The sequence below is a fragment of the Piliocolobus tephrosceles genome, chromosome 2, assembly GCF_002776525.5.
Source record: "Piliocolobus tephrosceles isolate RC106 chromosome 2, ASM277652v3, whole genome shotgun sequence".
Classification (NCBI taxonomy): domain Eukaryota; kingdom Metazoa; phylum Chordata; class Mammalia; order Primates; family Cercopithecidae; genus Piliocolobus; species Piliocolobus tephrosceles.
Window position 1 is genome coordinate 163,952,124 of NC_045435.1, and position 20,056 is coordinate 163,972,179.

At 35.7% G+C, this 20,056-nt stretch overlaps 1 protein-coding gene across 3 annotated transcripts in view; it reads left to right on the forward strand.

Moving 5' to 3' along the window:
• RASA2 (RAS p21 protein activator 2) overlaps positions 1-20,056 on the forward strand; it is a 123,553-nt gene that overhangs the window by 69,030 nt on the left and 34,467 nt on the right. For all 3 annotated transcript variants that reach the window (XM_023192128.2, XM_023192129.2, XM_023192130.1), the window contains exons 10-17: positions 9,059-9,215; positions 9,553-9,701; positions 10,771-10,885; positions 11,310-11,384; positions 12,098-12,221; positions 15,098-15,204; positions 18,417-18,500; positions 19,170-19,247. In XM_023192128.2, coding sequence (XP_023047896.1) covers positions 9,059-9,215; positions 9,553-9,701; positions 10,771-10,885; positions 11,310-11,384; positions 12,098-12,221; positions 15,098-15,204; positions 18,417-18,500; positions 19,170-19,247 — 889 coding nt within the window. The remainder of the gene's footprint in view (positions 1-9,058; positions 9,216-9,552; positions 9,702-10,770; positions 10,886-11,309; positions 11,385-12,097; positions 12,222-15,097; positions 15,205-18,416; positions 18,501-19,169; positions 19,248-20,056) is intronic.

The following is a 20,056-nucleotide window of genomic DNA, read 5'->3' on the forward strand; positions in this document are numbered from 1 at the left end:
AAAAAAAAAAAAAGAGAGTAATCATCAGTAGTTTAATTCTGTTGTTTGAAAAGTCTCAAAATAGATATAAACATCTTTTCAGTTGTAATTTTTAAATTTGAAAGTAAGATTCAAATAATAGATAAAGTGAGTTACTGGGTTTTTCAACAGAAGCATTTTTTACATGCTTTTAGACTAGATTAATATTTGATATGATTTAGCTTTCCAGTTTGATAATTTTGACACCTTTTGTCCTCAAACTTTTTTTTTTGGTCTCACTTTTTTTGAGACAAAGTCTCACTCTGTTGCCCAGACTGAAGTGCAGTGGCATGATCTCGGCTCACTGCAACCTCCACCTCCCAGGTTCAAGCAGTTCTCCTGCCTCAGCCTCCCAAGTAGCTGGGACTACAGGCACACACCACCATGCTGAACTAATTTTTGTATTTTTAGTAGAGACGGGGTTTAACTATGTTGGCCAGTCTGGTCTTGAACTCCTGACCTTGTGATCTGCCCACCTCGGCCTCCCAAAGTGCTGGGATTGCAGGCATGAGCCACTGCGCCCTGCCTTTGGTTTCACATTTTTAACATATCTGTTTAATATTTGAATTTAGAAAATATAACAAGTCTCCTGTCTTCAGCTGGAAAAAAAAAAAAAACAGAAATAGGCCAGGTGCGGTGGCTCACGCCTGTAATCCCAGCACTTTGGGAGGCCGAGGCGGGCGGATCATGAGGTCAGGAGATGAAACCATCCTGGCTAACATGGTGAAACCCCGTCTCTACTAAAAATGCAAAAAATTAGCCAGGCGTGGTGGCAGGCGCCTGTAGTCCCAGCTACTCGGGAGGCTGAGGCAGGAGAATGGCGTGACCCGGGAGGCGGAGCTTGCAGTGAGCCGAGATCCCACCACTGCACTCCAATCTGGGCGACAGAGCAAGACTATCTCAAAAAACAAACAAAAAAACAGAAATAACGTTCAACTTTTTTTTTTTTTTAGACAGAGTCTCACTCTGTTGCCAGGCTGGAGTGCTGTGGCGCGATCTTGGCTCACTGCAATCTCCACCTCCCGGGTTTAAGCCATTCTCCTGCCTCAGCCTCCTGAGTAGCTTGGATGACAGGCATGCGCCACCACACCCAGCTAATTTTTGTACTTTTAGTAGAAACGGGGTTTCACCATGTTGACCAGGCTGGTTTTGATCTCCTGACCTTGTGATCCCCTCGCCTCGGCCTCCCAAAGTGCTGGGATTACAGGCGTGACCCACTGCACCTGGCCCACGTTCAGTTATTAGTAGAATTGCCTCTTCATTCTCTCGTTTACATAGCATTGTGTACAAATAATTGTACTTTGGGTTTGTCTACCTCAATTTTAATTACACAGACCTTATGGTTAGAATTATTTAAATGCTGATTTTTTTCTGTTAAGGGACTGTCAAAACTGCTTATCTTGAGGGCATAAGGTTTGCTTTTATGCCTGTGAATGAAAAGTACATGTGTAGAGCAACTGAATGCTACTTTCAGTTAAAAATTTCTCTTTGTTTCCTGTTTCTTTTTCTTTCAAACTGAAATATTTTATTCAAAAACTGACAAACATATATATATATGAGTTTTTTTTCACTTAGAAATGCCAGATATTCCTAAACTATTTAACAAATCTTGAGCCTGTTTTCTTTATCTCTAATTCATACAGAATTACTTAATTCACAAGGATCCTTCAGGTAGTTTATTAAATTGAGCCTTTGTAATCATATTTTAAAATAATAATCACATTTATGTGGTTATACAAATAACTATTGATAGTTATTCACATATTTAAGTGGTAATAATTATACATCATATATATAAATGTTATATGCGTAACATTTACATAGTGATTACTGTGTGCCAGGAACTATTCTAAGTGCTTCACTTATAATAACTTTTTTAGGGCTAATGTAGGGTTTTAATGTGTTAAGATACTATTAATAGTCCTTATTTGACAAATGAGGAAAAAGCACAGAGAAATTGAGCAACTTGTCTAAGGTCACACAACTGGGATTTGAACCAAACTGTCTGACCCCAAAGTTTGTGCTTTCAACCAGTGTACTGAAGTTTGAACTTTGGCATATTTCTGAATATATTTAAAACTCAAAATCATTCTCTCTTTTAAGCCATTAGAAAAAATTTGAGTGCCCCTTGCTTATAAAATATTATTTAAAAGAGAATCAGAGAGTTCTCTACTCATTTAAAAAATGATCTTTTCAAAGGATGGGTAAAACAAGATGTTGTGAAGTCTTTTTTTTTTTTCAAGTAGACTTAGATGAGATATTTTGTCTGTGGGGATTTCTTATCCTGCAAAGAAAATCCAAGGAAACAAGTTTAGAAAGTATGGCAGGAGTGAACCCTTCTGGAGTTCTTAAGCAGCCAAAAACAATATATGCATAAAATGAGTAATTGGCATAGCACTACCCTAATTCCTCCACATAGAACAATGCTATGTTAAAGACTGTAGGCCTGGTGATTTTTAGTTATATGAGAGTAAAGAGGGATGTCATGCCCCTTCCCCAGTTTTTTGGAGCTGAAGGAAATAAAGTTGTGCTCTGAGCAAAATTTCTGTACTACAAACCAAAACAGAGTTTGTTTTGACTGTAGAGTGTAGAGACACTGTTTTAAGATGGATAGGGATGGTTCCAGACGCAGAAGTAGTTGTAACTGAGTAAGCAGTAATACAAGTAATGTTACTCTACTGTGCATGGAAAACACTGGTTCAATAAGAGGAAAAGATTCATCTAGAGTAATAAAATGAATTCCAAAGAGGGAGGCATGGTACTGCCTATTCAAGCACAGTTGATGGGGAAGGGGATTCTGGTCCAGAAGAATTACTGTTTCCTTGGCAACACTATTGTCTTAGCTGAGAGATTCTTAAGGCTGCGTAAAACTCCTTGTCATGCCTCTGTACTCACCACAACGCCTTTTGATAATTTGTCTTTCCAAATAGCTACTAACAAATAAAAAAGTACAGTGAAAGATATAGATGAAAACACTATGGTAAATGGTGATAATTGTTGTAACCAAGTGACGAGCACATGGGGGTGGTGGTAAGAAACAGCATTCATTATTACTATTGTCACTCTTCTCCCTACTTTTGTAAGTGAGCATTTCTATAATAAAATGCATTGGTCACTTAACAATCCAGGTACTTACACCACTTGACTATATTTCTTTTTCATAAATGTAATAATTGGCCTGCTTTTAAGTATATCAGGCTCTGCACTCAGTCATTGCAATTCAGGTGCATCTTATTTTTTTTATTTTTTATTTTTGTGAGATGGAGTCTCTCTCTCTCGCCCAAGTTGGAGTGCAGTGGCATGGTCTTGGCTCCGTGCAACCTCTGCCTCCTGGGTTCAAGTGATTCTCCTGCCTCAGCCTCCCGAGTAGCTGGGACTACAGGCATGTGCCACCATGCCTGGCTAATTTTTGTATTTTTGTAGAGATGGGGTTTCACCATGTTGGCCAGGCTGGTCTCGAACTCCTGACCTCAGGTGATCCACCTGCCTTGGCTTCCCAAACTGCTGGGATCACAGGCGTGAGCCACCACACTTGACCTTCAGGTTCACTGTAGATGTGCTGATAAAACGTGGTGTCTGAATTTGCAAGGTTGCAGAACATGCCCTGGATTGTGAAAAATAGACCGAAGTATCAATTGTCAGGATGCTTGGTCATCAGCCAGCTAAACTTCCTGATACGGTTTGGCTGTGTCCCCACCCAAATCTCACCTTGAATTGTCATCACCCCCACGTCAAGGGCAGGGCCTGGTGAAGATAATTGAATCATCAGGTGGTTTCAAACCCCCATACTGTTCTCGTGGTAGTGAATAAGTCTCATGAGATCTGATGGTTTTATAAATGGGAGTTCCCCTGCACAAGCTCTCTTGCCTGCTGCATGTAAGACGTCCCTTTACTCTTCTTTGTCTTCTGTCATGATTGTGAGGTCTCCCCAGCCATGTGGAAGTATGAGTCAATTAAACCTCTTTCCTTAATAAATTACCCAGCCTTGGGTATGTCTTTATTAGCGGCATGAGAACAGGCTAATACACTTCCCTTAGAGGTACTTCTGAGTCACGTTTCCTAACAGGCTTGTTTCTAATTATTTCATTGACCATATCTTTACATCCCTATTTCTTAAATCAGACAGTAGATGTTCTGAAGGTTGATATTCTTCTTTTGTGGGGTAGTGATATAATTTCTCCTTGTATTAACCATCCCTTCATCCTTTAAATTTGCCTTGGTTAATTCGCTAGTTGTCTTTTCTGTCTTTATCTTTCTCAAAGCTAATAAATATTCTATTAAAGCCTTCTTCCTTCTATTTTTAAATGAATTAGTATATTAGAGGAGTATTAAAACTACTATTAAATTAAGTATTAAAGCTACTGTTTCTTTTATAAAAAGCATCTCAGCATTCCAGCTAAGTGAAGGAGGAGTGATGGAATTATAAAATTATCATTTTGATGATTAATGGCTCTAAGCCGTGATCATCAGTGGCTGCTGATATTGCAAAAGGAGAAACAACCAGACATTTGTGCCTCTTGGTAGAACTACACAGCATTATCAATGAAGCGTTCTTGCCAGAACATCAAATCTGAATCTAACCAAGCCTCTAGATCTAACTACCAATATAGAGGAAATACAGAGAGGATGAAGGAGTATGGTAAATGACATTATGGAGGTAGAGATAAGAGTTAACACAATTCCAAAGGTAGAAAACTGTAGGACCAACAGTGAGGAATCTATAAAAGAGACTTAAGAATGCTATTACCAGTTCTAATCTGTGGACCTTATTTGGATTTGAACAAACTGTAGAAAACATTTATGATGAGTTTGGGGAAATTTGAACACTAAGTGAATAGTGATGACTTTTTAAAATTATATATGAAATTATACCTGGAAATTGCTTTAAAATAATAATGCAGGAACAGGATGGGAGAGTGAGTGAAGGTATGATTGAAACAAGATTAGTCTTTTTTAAAAAAAATTCAGTGTATATATTTTTAAATTTTGTTTGGCATTGCCTTTAGATAGAGAATAGAGAAAATGGCAGATTTTTCTCATGTTAATTAGAAACTTCTTTCTAATTGTTTTCAAAAAGTGACCCGAGGCTTCAAAACCAAAGCATTCATTCACTTACTCTCTAGTCAACATCCATGGAATGTCTACTACTAAGCCCATGTGCCCTATGCTGACCTATCTACTGAAAATAAAATTGTGGGTTCAAATAGCAATGCTTGAAGTAATTTAAACTGCCTAAAAATATTGCACCTGTGAATCCATTTTAGTCTTTTTAGGGAATTTACTACTGGGCTTTGTAATCTCAAACTTTAGAAAGGCTTTAGCGCAGGATTTATAAAACTTGAAAACTACGAGTGTAAATAAATAATTCCAGGCCAGGCATGGTGGCTTACACCTGTAATCCCAGCACTTTGGGAGGCTGAGGCGGGTAGATCACCTGAGTTTAGGAGTTCGAGACCAGCCTGGCCAACATAGTGAAACCCCGTCTCTACTAAAAATACAAAAATTATCCCGGTGTGGTGGCATGCACCTGTAGTCCCAGCTACTTGGAAGGCTGAGGCGGGAGAATCACTTGAACCCAGGAGGCAGAGGTTCAGTGAGCTGAGACCACGCCATTGCACTCCGGCCTGGGTTGACAGAGTGAGACTCTGCCTCAAAAAATAATAATAATTCCAAACATTCTACATTCTTAGATAAAATATGTAATTTATTTCTCAAACAGTATAGGGGAAATATTGACAGCATTTAAAATGCATCTTAATGTATTTTAAAACTTTTAAAATGTATTTTTAAAACATTAAAATGTAGCAAGTGTATACCATAGAGGCAGTGAATTAAGAGAGGAACAGAATTGAGCAGTAACAAGATGAAAATGGAAAGACAAACTCTTCCTCAGTGTAAGTAACCAGTGCTGTAAATTTGCTGCGCCTAGTACAAGTGTTAAACAACTGTGATAAACAAAACGTTGAGGATGTTCTGCAAATAATTAAAAAAGTATCAATGCAGATTATTCTGGGAGAAGAATGGCAAAGAAAATCCACAAAAGCGTTTTAGCAGAACTTGGGTAACAGAGGACTGAAAGAGAGAATTTCCCAGACCCACAAAGCAAATAAATAATTTTCCCCAGTTTCTTAGTAAGGAGGGTTGAAATTAAATTCAAAATGTTAATGTTTGTTGTTTATTGTTTTTTGAACACAATTATTTTTAAGTTACTTATGGCCTATTAAGCTGTATAGCATTTTCACTTCACAACACAGTACAATTATTTTTCATTATATTCATAAACACCTCTCTTAAAGAACTCTAGAGTTCATTCATTGCATGAATATTATGTACCCATTAAAAAGAACAAACTGGATCTATAAAAAGTAGTCTCAAAGAGTTAACTAGGAAGTGCTTGCAGGTAAAAAAACAAGATACTGGAGAGTAGAATATGATAACAGTTTTGTAAACGAATAGGCTCAAAACTTATTTACAAATGTGTATATATGCACACATTTTAAAAAATCTATATAAAATTATGTAAGCATGAAGAAAATAGAGAAGGGTTCATAGTAGGTAGTTAACAGGTTCCTAAGAGAAGCGGAGCTGCAGAATGGTAGTGTTTTGAAGATAAGAAAAAAGATAAGAGAAAACCAAAGTTAAAAGAGAAAAAAAAGAAAACGTTCTTTAAAAAAAAAAAAGCATTGATTTGGTAACATTGTTTATGTATGTATGCATTGTTATCTATTTGTCTGTGTGTAATAAGGATTTTTTAATATTAAATAAATAAGATTCTGGTTCAAAGTGATGAAAATAATAAGTGACACTCCACACAGATTTTCTTGGTTCTTGAAGTTTGAGCTTCACTACAAAAAGAATCTCCGTTCGGTTGCTTTTATCTACCCTACAGTGTTGGTTAATGGCAAATCCAAATTTATAAATTTAATTTGGAGTTATTTCTGAAAATAAATTTTGTGGGCAATATGATGATAAGCCACAAGAAAAAAATATATGCAGGTAAATATTTAAAAATAAATTCCCTTAATATATTCTAATCGTGATAGTTTCTGCAGCATAATTTAAAATTATGCTATTTACAGTGTCCAAATAAGGATGTTATTTATCAGTATTACTATTGAGCATTTGGCTGTACATAGTAACTTTTAAAATAATTTTGTTTTAGAATGTACTAATAAAAGACATATATAGTACACTTTTTCTGCAGTTTAGTTTCTGGTTATAGTTAAGTAAAGCAAAGATTCACTATTTTATATATAGTGCAAGAAAATGCCTTTTTAAAATAATAAATTATTGAAGATAAGAGTACATTTAGGTTTTTTTCCTAGATATTTTTCGATATTTTGCTGTAATGGAATAAAGGGAATGAAATATTTGTAATTGGCATATTATTTTAGATAAATGAACTTTTAAGAGTTTGAACAATTTTTTAACTCCTGGAACTCCTGTGATATCTTGAATGAGTAACAAACTTTTTTTTTCCCATCCTAGGAAGATATATTTTGGCTGAAGGCCAGCAATTCTGAAGTTTTAATGTCCAAATTAGTGGAGTTCAATTGTTTTTGCAAATTTAGGCTACTATAAGAGTAAAAATTGCCTTTCTCTAAACCTGATATGGTCTAGAAAAAAATAGATGGTTATACCAACAACAAATCGTAAATTTCAAATTTAGGCAAGCATATTGCTGAGTACCCCCCTAAAAAAGGAAATAAGAATACTTGATTGTCAGTGGTACTTTGCAGTTTTTATCAGCCTTCATCCAGTTTTGTTTTGTGTTGTTTTTAAATTTTAGATTCAGGGGTACATGTGCAGGTTTGTTACACGGGTATATTGTGTAATGCTGAGGTTTAGGCTTATGATCCCTTTGCCCAAGTAACGAACAAAGTACCGGATAACTTTTTCAACCCCTACTCCCCTATCTCCCTCCCCACTTTTGGAACCCCCAGTGTCTATTGTTACCATCTTTGTGTTTGTGCATACCCAGTGTTTAGCTCCCACTTACAAGTGAGAACATACGGTATTTGATTTTCTGTTTCTGCATTAATTCGCATAGAGTAGTGGCCTCCAGCTGCATCCATGTTGGTGCAAAGGACATAATTTTTTCTTTCTATGACTGCGAACAAGATTAGTCTTCAGTTGATAATTGTTTAAACTAGATAATGGGTACAGGAGAGCTCAATATTCTCTTTTGTTTGTGTTTTTAAATTCCCATGATAAAAAGCTTTAAAAAAAAAAAAAACTCTTAGATTTCTGGTTTTGGTCCTGCAAATTTCTCTTAAGTTCAAATTTTTAGATAAAGAATTTACTTTAAAACAAGGTTTCTTATGTGTTCTGATATGTCTTACCTACTTTTTTTTGTTTTGTTTGTGAGACAAAGTCTCGCTCTGTCATCCATACAAGCCCAGACTGGAGTACAGTGGCAGGATCTCAGCTCACTGCAACTCCGCCTCCTGGGTTCAAGCGATTCTCCTGCCTCAGCCTCCCAAGCAGCTGGATTACGGGCACCATGCCTGACTGATTTTTGTATTTTCAGTAAAGACAGAGTTTCACCATGTTGGCCAGGCTGATCTCGAACTCCTGACCTCAAGTGATCTGCCTGCCTCAGCCTCCCAGTGCTGGGGTTACAGTCATGAGCCACTGCACCTGGACTGTCTTACCTATTTTCAACTAAATGCTACTTTCTTAAATTTAGTTGGTAAACATTTATTTTTGATTATACATTGGATTTTAAATGTTTTACCTTTCATCATCATTTTTTCTAAACCTGCAAGCTAATCAAACTTTTATTCAACTTCTTTGAGATCTTAATTTCTGTAATATCTATGCTTTTTGTTTCCTGGATAAAAATGTATTTGTAGCTTTCTAATCCAATATATAACCAATATTAGGCTTCTGAAGATTAGTATCCTGCTACTTACGAAGTTTCCTAACCGTAAATACTAAGTTGACTTTTTCGGTTGTTTTTTTATAGCTTAACTCTTAACTTGCCTCATTGGCTTGAATGCGTTTCCATCACATGGAATCACTTATATTTTTACTTTAGGTACTTGCTACAACCAAGAGACAATGGAAACAAGTCATCCAAAACTGATGACCTGGGGTCTCTTCGATTAAATATATGTTATACAGAAGACTACGTGCTTCCTTCAGAGTACTATGGTCCTTTGAAAACTTTGCTGCTAAAATCACCAGATGTTCAAGTATGTTGAGAATCTTAAGGATATGATTTAACACGAAGTGGCTAAAATAATTCTATAAATGATAAGGAGAAGATTTCAAGAGTATCAAGTCTTATTAAAACAGTAAAAATCATATACATACATATATATATACACACACATTTCTGTTTATCTGAACCAGAGTACTAAGATTCCTACGTGTACTCCCACAATCATCTCTGATAAAAAATTTTGAAAATTAAATATCCTGTATAACAGCTTTAATGACATTGTTACAGTTACTTTTACAGGCTAATGATTGAACAGTTAATCATGTTTCCTTGATTTTTGTGCTTGTTTTCTACCTTGCTATATTTAGCCAATATCTGCCTCAGCTGCTTACATTTTGAGTGAAATATGTCGAGATAAAAATGATGCTGTTTTGCCCCTTGTACGACTGCTGCTGCACCATGATAAACTTGTTCCTTTTGCCACTGCTGTGGCTGAATTAGACTTGAAGGATACACAGTAAGAGTTATATTTTATTAAATGTTAATTACATGTTGTTGAAATTGGACCTTAGTTTAACAGATTGTTTTCATAGTCTGAATTTTTTTGTATTGATCAGACTTACTGTAGAGTAGGCTGAAAAGAAGTAGTTAACAAATAACAAAAGGCAGTTAAGCTATCAAACAGTATTCACCTACCTTAAGGACAATTAACAAAGGATGTTTTTCTTTAACTCAGTGAGGAAATTTCGTTTGTTATTAATCTGCTTCTTAGTGTAATGATTCACGTGTCACAAGTAAAAACACCAGAGCAGAAGTGTTTTTTTCTTTATTCATTATGTATCACCCTTATATGCATATGTATGACATTCTAAAAAGCAATCAAGTGACTTCTCATTCACGTCATAGTGTAACACTGTTGTTTTTACACACACAGACATACATATAGTCTACATTTTTGGTTCATAAATGTGATTTGCCTTTATATATATATATACACGTATGTGTGTATGTATATACGCGTATATATACACGTGTATATGTACGTGTATATATATGTGTGTATTGAGTTTTTTGTTTGTTTGTTTTTAAGACGGAGTCTCGCTTTTTCACCCAGGTTGGAGTGCAGTGGCATGATCTTGGCTCACTGAAGCTTCTGCCTCCTAGGTTCAAGTGATTCTCCTGCCTCAACCTCCTGAGTAGCTGGGATTACAGGCACTCGCCACCACACCCAGCTAATTTTTGTATTTTTAGTAGAGATGGGGTTTCACCATGTTGGCCAGGCTAGTCTCACATTCCTGACTTCAAATGAAGCACCTGCTTCAACCCCACAAAGTGCTGGGATTACAGGCGTGAGCCATCACACCTGGCCATTATTTTTATATATTTTTGGTAAGTTTGAAAAACCTAATGGCAGCAAGCTTTTAAATAAATAGTAAAAATTACTAAAATTGTAGGTCACTTATGCCTTCTACTACGTCTTAATCTATTTCAACTCAATGCTTCTTTCGTAAATTGGTCAAGTATGTTATATTATTGGTTTCACAATCTTTGTTTACTACATTTGGTTTCATCTATTTCTGTTTCAGAGATGCAAACACAATTTTTAGAGGAAATTCCTTGGCTACCCGATGTCTGGATGAGATGATGAAAATAGTGGGAGGGCACTACCTGAAAGTAACATTAAAACCTATTCTTGATGAGGTACAGAATATATCTCCAACAGTGATAGTTTGTGACCTCATGATAGTTGCTCTTTTATGAAGTGATCTATTGATGGGAAGGGTTTATTCATTCATGTGTTCCTCAAAAAATAAGACTGAACACTTTAGAAGCAAATTATTTACTTCTCTATCAATGGATTTTTACTCAAAAGGTACAGTATAGTATAGTCTACATTATTTCTTTGTTACGGGATTTCTATCTTAGCCGGAGTTTCAGCTATATGACAAATACTTTTTGATATCGTGTTTTAAGAAAATTGTATATATTATCCCTGCATAGGGCGTTTTACGCTTAGTTACAATTTAAATCTTTATAATTACCTTTTATTATCAGAACAATAACAGTTTTTTCATTTTGTCAGATTACTTAGAAAAAATCATTAACTGCAAAATTTATTTTTCAGATATGTGACTCCTCAAAATCCTGTGAAATTGATCCTATTAAATTGAAAGAGGGAGATAATGTAGAAAATAATAAGGTAAGTCCTTGTTATATTGTTTATAATTGTGTTAAAATTGGTCTTAATGGTGTAACCTTTCTCCCACTTACATTATTATAAAGCCAGATAGAGGGAAGCAATGCTGTTTATTCTTTACATAAGCCTTTACTATTAGCAGCATTTTCTAAGATTAGTTTTTAGAATGTTATTTCCTCAGTGGTTTCACTTTGTTTTTGTTCTTGATTGTCTCTTTTTGTATCTAGTAACAATAGTGAACTGAAGCTATAGCTAGTTACAGCCCCTGTTCTAGCCATTCCTTTGGGCTCAAACTGATCAGGTTAAGTGACACAGTGACTTGATCAGTCATTACTTTCAGTGGCCTCTGAAAAAGCAATGATTGTGTTAGGGTCACAGATTTTTATTGCAATGGATAATAGTGTCACAACATCCTGTGCTCATGTATCCGAGTTATTTTGTGATTTCCTTTTGGATCATTTTATTCCCTGTTGCTTCTTGCGAAGTTTATTCATAGATTCACCTCTTAACGCCTAGCAAATCTAAATTTAATTTATTAAATTAAGTCAGTATATAAATTGTCCTTAAACCAAATGAGTTTGGAAAAGGGAAACAGTGCTTTAAAAAATGTTAGTGACTGTCTAATAAACCTCATTTTCTTACATTTTTCTTTCATGAAGGCTATTGAAGATGTGTGAACATCAAAATCTTAATGTTTCCCTTTTTAAATCCTGCAGGAGAATCTACGCTACTACGTAGACAAGTTATTCAGTACAATTGTAAAATCAAGTATGAGCTGTCCCACTGTAATGTGTGATATCTTTTATTCTCTAAGGCAGATGGCTACTCAGAGATTTCCTAGTAAGTTCCTTGTTTTACTAAAACATGCCATTTCTTTTTCTTTGACTTTTTTGTAGATATTAATTACATTTGGTTTGTGCAAGATATTTAAGGTATTTATTTATTTGTTTATTTTTGAGACAGAGTCTCACTCTGTCACCCCAGCTGGAGTGCAGTGGTGCTATCTCAGCTCACTGCAACCTCCATCTCCCAGGTTCATGCCATTCTCCTGCCTCAGCCTCCCGAGTAGCTGGGACTACAGGCACCCGCCACCACGCCCGGCTAATTTTTTGTATTTTTAGTAGAGACAGGGTTTCACCGTGTTAGCCAGGATGGCCTTGATCTCCTGACCTCGTGATCTGTCCGCCTCGGCCTCCCAAAGTTCTGGGATTACAGGCGTGAGCCACTGCTCCCGGCCTAAGGTTTTTAAGTACAACCTTCTTTAGTTTTTCAAAATGATTCTAGCTTTCTCATAAGAAATCTGATTTTTCTTGAAATCTCAAAATACATATTACGTTTTATTTCAGTATAATGCAACTTTATACAAAGAGCAAATCAAAATCACCATTAAAGAAAGGCAAAAATTTAGAACTGTAACATTGTATAAGTAAGCATTTATACCAGATGCTTATGAGAGTTAAAAATACCTTTGTTATTTATACCAACTATCTTTTCCAGCTGCATGCATTCAGATAGTGAGAATCTTTAGTTCCATAAAATTGACTAGATTTGACAGTATGAGAATGCTAATAAGGTTTTGGTGGTGAGAGGTTTTTATAGAAATGGCCTTAGACATTAGAAACCTTTCTGTTGCAACATACATAGAGTTTTAAGGTACATGTATCAGTAACTGGCATATTTTAATTTTGAAAAAGTAGCTATGTCAAGGTTTTGCTTAGAAACCGTTCATTAAATTCAGAGTTACTGTCGCTGTTAATACTTAGAATTATTCACATTTTAATGTATCTCTGATAAGTAAATAAACTTGCTATAGCTAGCTTTCCAGATCTGTCTACAATGGGAGGTGGTGGGTAGGAGGGTAGAATTAGGCAGGTACTTAAATTATCTGTCTTAACCAGCTATGCAAAACTGTGAGTTTATTTCTGTAACCATCTGAAGCGATTTTGCAGTTTTATGTTCTTTTAAGTGTGTGCTCACCCTGTGCACACATGTGTGCAGTTAACTGCCCTTCTGTTAAATTGACCCATTACTAAATTAGTGGGGCTGAGTTGTCTAACATGTAGATAAATTCATATCTAAATGTCTTTGCTAATTATAGTTGCAAATAAGTAAGTAAATCTAATCTTCATAACATAAATAAAGGGAGCCAGAGGCACACGGAAAAGTGAAATGCTCATTGAAATTTTATTTTTAAATGGTTAGATCATGATAACCACATTGACTACGTAGTAACACACACAGTGTGTTAGCCTCCATTATCTCCTATTCTCATCTTCACAAAACCACATGAGGTAGGTACTACTCCCATTAGGTGAGAAACAAAGGTTTAGAGAAGCTGAGTAACTTTACCAAGGTCTATGGCATGGTCAACAGGCAAGCAGGGCCTCAAACCTGGGCCTGGTCTACTCCAAACCACATGCTGCCATTCACTATACTCTATTTGGCCTTAAATCTATTTTAGCTGTTTAATTCTTCTTTATATAAATGATCTTAAACACTTTTTGGATTGTTTTCTTGTTTTTGTTTTGAGACCTAGTTTCACTCTTGTTGTCCAGGCTGGAGTGCACTGGCACAATCTCAGCTCACTGCAGCTCCGCCTCCCGGGTTCCCAGCCTCCCCAGTAGGTGGGATTACAGACATGGGCCTTCACGCCTGACTAATTTTGTATTTTTAGTAGAAACGGGCTTTCTCCATGTTGGTCAGGCTGGTCTCAAACTCCTGACCTCAGGTGATCCACCCGCTTCAGCCTCCCAAAGTGCTGGAATTACAGGTGTGGGTCACCGTGTCCAGCCAACACTTTATGTTTTTATATACATGCAGATGTATCTCCTTAGTTATGTTTTTGTTGACTTCACTATTAATGTGGTCATCATGTCCTCAGTAGACTATAGTAGTGACAGTTTTGTTGCCGTAAGTGTTTCATATTCTCTCGTTTTTGTTGTTTTTACTACCCTAGAAGAATGGGGAAAGGAGAGGTAAGAGGGTAGGGCAGACAGCAGGTAAAAAGCAGATATTATTAAAGAATGACAAATTAAACGAGTTGTTAATGGTTACCTACTGAATGACTTAGAAGAGTTAAAACTCGAACCAAACCTAAAGATTCTTTCCCTCGCCACCTGTTTCACCACCATCCGTCTGATTGTTGGGTAAAGTGTTGACTCCAGTCTGAAACGAAAGTTATAGGTGAATGATCAAAGCCACCAGTAGTCTTCAGTTCATCTGCATTTTTATTTATGGACTGTTGATAGCTTTTTTAAAGTAAACATTTCTGTCTAATTGTTTTTGTTGCATAACTTTTAATATTATCAAGATTGGGGGGGAATTGAAACAAGAACCTAAAACTGAAAGTAGCCTTGTATCGTACTCTTAAGGGATTCAGTGTTACCACTAGGTAGTGCTAGATACTACTTTTATTTTTGTCGTAATTTTAGCAGTCTCTTCTTGCAGGTGAGGAAAGAGGTATTTTTCAAATTAAAATATTTCTAAAAACCTAGCAGCTTTGTCTTTTTTCATATTATTTCTTCTTTTGGATTTTTTAATCATAGGGTGTTTTAATTTAGTCATAAACATCACTATCATTTCATCAATTCGGCTCTTACTAGACAAATTATGTTGCTCTCCTAGTTTACATGTCTTTTCTATATTTTTTAATTTATCATCTTTGTTTTTTAATTAAGTGTTTTTGTGCATGACATTTCACCATTTTTTTCCTGCAGATGACCCTCATGTTCAGTATTCTGCAGTGAGCAGCTTTGTATTTCTTCGTTTCTTTGCTGTAGCCGTAGTATCACCTCATACTTTTCATTTGCGACCTCATCATCCAGTAAGTGTTTGTTCTTCTGAAAGCTTTATTCCATTTTTTTATTTTTGTTAAAATGAAGAAAAGATAAAATAAGTCAATTTCACTGGGCTGTATTTTCTTATAACTGATACTTAAATTTACTCAGCGTTTTTCTTGGCCATTTCAGTCTTTCAAGTGCGACTGATAATCCTATTTTTTGTTGTTGTTAAAAGATGTTCTACAAGAGTGATAAAATGCTAATTGAAGGTTGGTGATGAGTACAAAGGGGATTTATTGTATTTCTTCATATGCTACTGTGTGTGTTTATAAATTTCCATAAGATTTTTTTTCATTAGTTACGGGTTTCATTTTGATAGGTATTTTATTTAAACAAAATCTGCTTTCCTGATTTATTAAAATAGTTTAATTTTGCAGATATTTTTAAATTTCACGGAAATTTGAAGAGGCTCTTTTCTCTAAGAAAGAAGGCTATAAGAGAAATTCCATTTAATTTGGAAACAGCATCTAAGATAGAAGATTTCAGTAGCAATGAAACTGACAGCATATAGTTAGAAAATATTAAATGGCAGATGAACTGGATAAGCATGAACAGTTAAAACAGAAAAAGAAACCAAGAATGCAGTATAGTGAAAGGTGTAGGATGTTTTATTGGAATATAACTTGTTAAATATGTCAGTATTTTTACTTTTTATTTACCTGAGGTAATACTGTAAACATATGAGATTTAAAAATTTTTTAAGCATGTACTCTTGTGTTCTGGAGTCCTATTTAATTACCAAAAGCATAGATTTACATGTTTATTTCTTAATTTTTAAAATTCTTTATTTTTGCTATACTTCCGATTCCTTCTTATATGGTGTAATTTGGCTAATTCTTTAAGCTTTTATGTTCCAAATACTTTATAATCTTATCTAATTGATCTTAGTTGCTGATTTGTATAACAAATAATAATAATAGCCCACATTTATTTAGTGCTTTGTACTAGGCCTTGTTCTAACTACTTTATGTTTTAACTTATTTGGTCCTCCTGGCAACCCTGTGAGGTAAATTCTATTATCATCCACATGTGCAGATAAGGAAATCACAATAGAGTAACTTTTCCACGCTCACACAACTGACAAATTATGATTTGATTTTACTCAATTTGAACTGGATTTAACTGGGATTCAAGTTCAGTCAGTCTTTATCGTCTGTAAGCTTAATCCTATCCCTTCCAACCTCTTAGACAGATGTTCAGGTATCTACAATGTATCATTTCATGCTCAGTACTGGAGATGCAGTGATGAATAAGATACTCTTTGCCCTTAGGAAACTCACAGCCAAGAGGAGTTGCTCAATAGTGTAGGGAAAACACATGAGTTTTAGAGTTAAACCAAGTTGTGAATACCCATTTCTCCTCTCAACGACTACATGACATTGACACTCACTTAACTTTGTGAGTACTGAATAGAACCATGTTGCAGTGGCAGCACCACGCCCTTTCTTGCCAAAGGATAAATGGTCTGTGAGTAGCCCCAGCAGAGAGTGGGCCAGTGTCCTTTTGTTCACAGGGCTGTCCATTCTGTGGCTTTGTTACTAAAGCTGCACAGAACTCTGAGGCAATGAAAGCGTGGTAGCAACATTCTGGACATAAACAGAACACCTACTTCTGAACTTGTGAGTCTGCCTTGTATTCATACTTGAATTTGCGCATTCCTGTAACCGATGTTGGTGGATACTTAGGTTGGTTCCATGACTTTGCTATTGTAAATAGTGCTGCAACAAACGTGAGTGCAGGTGCCAGGACATCTTTAAGAATATTATTTTCTTCAAAGGCAGAGAATTGTAGGGACCTTTTATAGATATAATGAAATCCCAAATGTTACAGCTAAAATGTTTTCTGAATAGCCTTAATTTAGGTGTGTTTCTATTTTATAAGTATATTATAATGATCATATTTCAGATATTCCTTCTTTTCCAGATTGCCTTATATTCTGGTCATCTCTTCCCCTTCACATTCATTGCCTATTTTCAATGTGGGGGTGGAGGGCATACTAAAATATTAAGGAATGTGAGCCAAAAATTGAACTAAAGCTTTTCTTGGTAAATTTTTCTTGGTATGTCTTCAGATGCAAGATATTGTTTGCTTAAATCCTTAAAACAAATAAAAATGGACTGTGTTTTGATAGAAACTTACACAAATGTATAGATTGGTGAAAATTCAGCAGGGTGTACATTTAAGATCTATTCATTTTGTCATATGTAAATTATGTCTCAATTTTAAAAAAATGAAGGAGCAAAGATTTCTGAGGGAACACCGTTTAGTCAATTTTATATATTACCATATATTACTTCTTTCAGATAGAGAGGCCTGAAAAACCTCTTGGATAATAGGCCCAAATAATCACCCTCTGGTAAGATCAAAAAGAACTAGGTGACTTCACATTTCCTAACCTGAGTTTAGGTCTTTGCTTCCATGGTGAAAAGAGTTAATTGCAAAAGCCATTTAAAGTATTGAATATGTTTAGAGGTGAGCTGAGCACAGAAAATTTGGAACACCTAAAACTGCCATTTTAAGTTATAAGGTAGTAAAGTTGATGCCTTTGACATTCCAGAAGTGTATATAATTTGTCAGGTAATCCAAGGTGCCATACTGTATGAAACAACTTACATATAACATTGATAAAATTATGGCTTTGGCCTATAATCCCAGCACTTTGAGAAGCCAAGGTGGGCAGATCACCTGAGGTCAGGAGTTCGAGACCAGCCTGGCCAACATGGCAAAACCCTGTCTCTATAAAAATACAAAAATTAGCCAAGCGTGGTGGCAGGCACCTGTAATCCCAGCTACTTAGGAGGCTGAGACAGGAGAATTGCTTGAACCCAGGAGGTGGAGGTTACAGTGAGCTGAGGTTACACCACTACACTCCAGCCTGGGCAACAGAGCGAGACTCCATCTCAGGAAAAAAAAAAAAAAAAAATATATATATATATATATATATGACTTTTAAAAGCACCACATCTTTAATAATTACTTTGGGAGAATTGTTAATTATATATGGCTTCTTTAGTCTCTTAATTCCTTAGGCCGGTGAATTGTACCCAGCCTTAGCTAGATTTTAACTGTGTGTGGTTTGAACGTTTTTGAGTCATTGTTTTACAGCAATGTAGTCCATTTACTCTATTCTGCTTTTTTATATAAATTATTTTCTTGAAAACTTAATGGTAGTTTTGGTCTTTTTTACATTCTTTAGGATGCACAGACAATTAGAACATTAACTCTCATCTCAAAAACTATACAAACTTTGGGAAGCTGGGGGAGTCTGTCCAAAAGCAAGGTAAGTCCTTACATCTCTTATTTTGTTTTTACACTTCTAAATGTTGTTACATCCTATGATCCTTTCTCCTTGACTTACCTTATTCCAAATTAAAAACTATACACACACACACACACACACACACACACACACACACACACACACAGACACAGTAGCTGTCTTTTAAGTAGATACTCTCTTAGTCACCTGTTAAAGAGGACAGTTTCAGAAGCTGGGCATGGTGACTTGTGTCTTTAATTCCAGGAAGCTGAAGCGGGAAACTCACTTGAGGCCAGGAGTTCAAGGCTGCAGTGCACAATGATGGCACCTGTGAATAGCCACTGCACTCCAGTCCCAGCAACTTAGCAAAACTCTGTCTCTAGAAAATTTAAAAAAAAAAAAAAAAAAAATAGTTTAATGAGAACATTAAAAAAAAAAAAAAGTGCAGTTTCATGAAAACTGCTAAATAAGACAAAGAGAGCCTAGTAAGGAAGTGCAGGACAGTCTGCCTGCCTGCCTGCTTGTGCCATAATCGCATGACAACTTTGAAAGAAGTCTTCCACTCCAAGCCCTGAACTCTGAAAATATATAATTGAGTCCTTTTTAGGCCTTAATCCTCAGCTTTAAAATATAGTCTGTTCTATTCTTAATTCTCTAACACATAAAAACCTTGTGTTTGTTTTTTCTTAGTCAAGTTTCAAAGAGACATTCATGTGTGAATTTTTCAAAATGTTTCAAGAAGAAGGATATATTATGGCAGTTAAAAAGGTATGATTATTTTATTCTGGAATTGTTAATATTTATTTCACATAGCATAGGGGAAATAACATTTTATATATATTATATCAATCCCCAGTTTAAATAATAATGTTTAAACTGTTCATCAAAAAGGCTTCCTTTTTCTTTTTTCTTCTTATACAGGGCTGTGCTTTTCATCTTTGAAAATACCTAAATAAGTTTAACAACTACTACTTTTGCCAGTGCCTTAGAAACACGAATTACAGATATCTAGGGTTAGGATTTCTCAAAGTGACACTATTGGCATTTGGGGTTAGATAATTCTTGATTCTGAGGAGCTGGCTTGTGCGTTTCAGGATATTTAGCAGCATCCCTGGCCTCTACCCCTTAGATGCAATAAGTATGCCTCCTGTTTTGACCGCCAAACATGCCTCCAGGTATTGCCAAATGTTCCTTGAAGGACAGAATTGCCTCTGGTTGAGAACCTTTGGTCTCTGGGGGTAAAGGCTTTGTATGGTGCCTGATGTAGAGTGGGCACTTAATTGCCCTAATAAAAAATACATACATTATTGAACATTTAATGAACAATATAAATTCATGGTAGTAACCTGAGGAAAGTTACTATAAATGTACAAAAGCCTATAGTATATAATATCCGAACACAAGTCCTGCAGCATACAAAAATCACTGCACTTAGAAGTTGAGAATGTTTTGAAAGGATCTTTAATTTCTTGAGTCTTTAGTCCTGAATCATCTAAACAAAATATAGCATTATTGTAAAATGCTGAAAATTTATAAAGAAAAGTTAACCTTTGAAGTACTCTATCCCACATAGTCTA